This window comes from Oxyura jamaicensis, unplaced genomic scaffold (assembly GCF_011077185.1).
Source record: "Oxyura jamaicensis isolate SHBP4307 breed ruddy duck unplaced genomic scaffold, BPBGC_Ojam_1.0 oxyUn_random_OJ67552, whole genome shotgun sequence".
Classification (NCBI taxonomy): Eukaryota; Metazoa; Chordata; class Aves; order Anseriformes; family Anatidae; genus Oxyura; species Oxyura jamaicensis.
In genome coordinates this window covers 1-1894 of record NW_023308565.1, presented here as the reverse complement: position 1 = coordinate 1894, position 1894 = coordinate 1, and the positions used below count along the sequence as shown (strand labels likewise).

General features: G+C 61.2%; 1 protein-coding gene across 1 annotated transcript; it reads left to right on the top strand.

Moving 5' to 3' along the window:
• Positions 1-1488: 1488 nt before the first annotated feature.
• NEURL4 (neuralized E3 ubiquitin protein ligase 4) lies at positions 1489-1879 on the top strand (the record flags this gene model as incomplete). The annotated part of the gene is made up of 2 exons (XM_035313755.1): positions 1489-1622; positions 1717-1879. Coding segments are annotated over exons 1-2 (241 nt in total), but the record flags the coding sequence as incomplete, so codon positions are not given.
• Positions 1880-1894: the final 15 nt, after the last annotated feature.

Sequence of the window (1894 nt, the reverse complement as noted above, 5' to 3'; positions counted from 1 at the left end):
CTCGGCATCATTACAGGGTCCTCAGTGTCCTTATGGGGTCCCTATGGGGTCCTTGTTGTCCTTAGGGGCTCTCTGTGGGGTCTACAACATCTCCATGGGGTTCCCAACATCTCCAGGGGGTCCTCAAGGGGTTCCCAACGTCCTTATGGGATCCTCAGCGTCATTATGGGGTCCCCATGGGGTCCTCGGCATCATTAGGGGGTCCTCATCATCCTCACGGGCTCTCCATGGGGTCTACACCTTCTCCATGGGGTTCCCAACATCCTTATGGGGTCCTCAGCGTCATTATGGGGTCTGCAGGGGGTCCTCAGCATCATCAGGGGGTCCTCAGGGGGTTCCCAACATCCTTATGGGGTTTTCATGGGGTCCTCAAAGTCCTTATGCGGTTCTCAGCATCATTATGGGGTCCCCCATGGGGTCTACAACTTCTCCATGGGGTTCCCAACACCTCCATGGGGTCCTCAGCGTCATTATGGGGTCTCCAGGGGGTCCTCTGCATCATCAGGGAGTCCTCAAGGGGTTCCCAACGTCCTTATGGGGTCCTCAGTGTCCTTATGGGGTCCCCAGGGGGTTCTCAGCATCCTTACGGGCTCTTCATGGGGTCTACACCATCTCCAGGGGGTCCTCAGCATCATTAGGGGGTCCTCAAGGGGTTCCCAACGTCCTTATGGGGTCCTCAGCATCATTATGGGGTCTCCAGGGGGTCTACACCATCTCCATGGGGTTCCCAACACCTCCATGGGGTCCTCAGCATCATTATGGGGTCTCCAGGGGGTCTACACCATTTCCATGGGGTTCCCAACACCTCCATGGGGTCCTCAAGGGGTTCCCAACATCCTTATGGGGTCCTCAGCATCATTAAGGGGTCCCCAGGGGGTCCTCGGCATCATTACGGGGTCCTCAGTGTCCTCACAGGGTCCCCAGGGGGTCCTCGGCACCCTTACGGCCTCTCCCTGGGGTCTACACCATCTCCAGGGGGTCCTCAGCATCATCAGGGGGTCCTCAGGGGCTTCCCAACGTTCTTATGGGGTCCTCAGCATCATTATGGGGTCCCCAGGGGGTCCTCAGCATCATTGTGGGGGTCCTCAAGGGGTTCCCAACATCCTTACGGGGTCTCTATGGGGTTCTCTACATCTCCATGAGGTCCTCAATGTCATTATGAGGTCTCCATGGGGTCCTCAGCATCATTAGGGGGTTCTCAACATCCTTATGGGGTCCCCAATGTCTTTATGGGGTCTCCACGGGGTCCCCAATGTCCTTATGGGGTCTACAACATCTTCATGGGGTCCCCAACATCTCCCTGGGGTTCCCAACATCCTTAATTGGTCTCCAGGGGGTCCCCAACGTCCTCATGGGGTCCCCACGGGCTCCCCCCCACCTCCGTTGGCTTTTTCAACCCCCGTATCCTCCTTCCTGAGATCCCAAAGCCTCCCCCCGACCCCAAACCCCCTGTCACCCCCCCAAAAAAAAAACCCAACCCCCCCAAAAACCCCCAACCCCCCCAAAAACCCCCAAACCCCCCCAAAACCCCCGCAGGCACCTGGATGATGACGGGCAACGGGGTGATGCACAACGGCACCACCGTGCTGGACGAGTACGGCCACAACCTCGACCGCCTCAAGGTGGGCACCCGGGGGTGGGGGTCCTGGGGGTGGGGGCGTGACCCCCCTCCTCCCCCCCCCCCCCTCCCCCACCCACCCACGGGTGTCCCCGCAGGCGGGGGACACGGTGGGGGTGGTGCGGCGGGCGGACGGCACCCTGCACTTCTTCGTCAACGGGACCCCCCAGGGCCCCGCCGCCTGGAACGTGCCCCCCGGCGTCTACGCCGTCGTCGACCTCTACGGGCAGGCGGCGCAGGCCACCATCGTGGGGGACGGGGGTGAGAAGGGGGGGG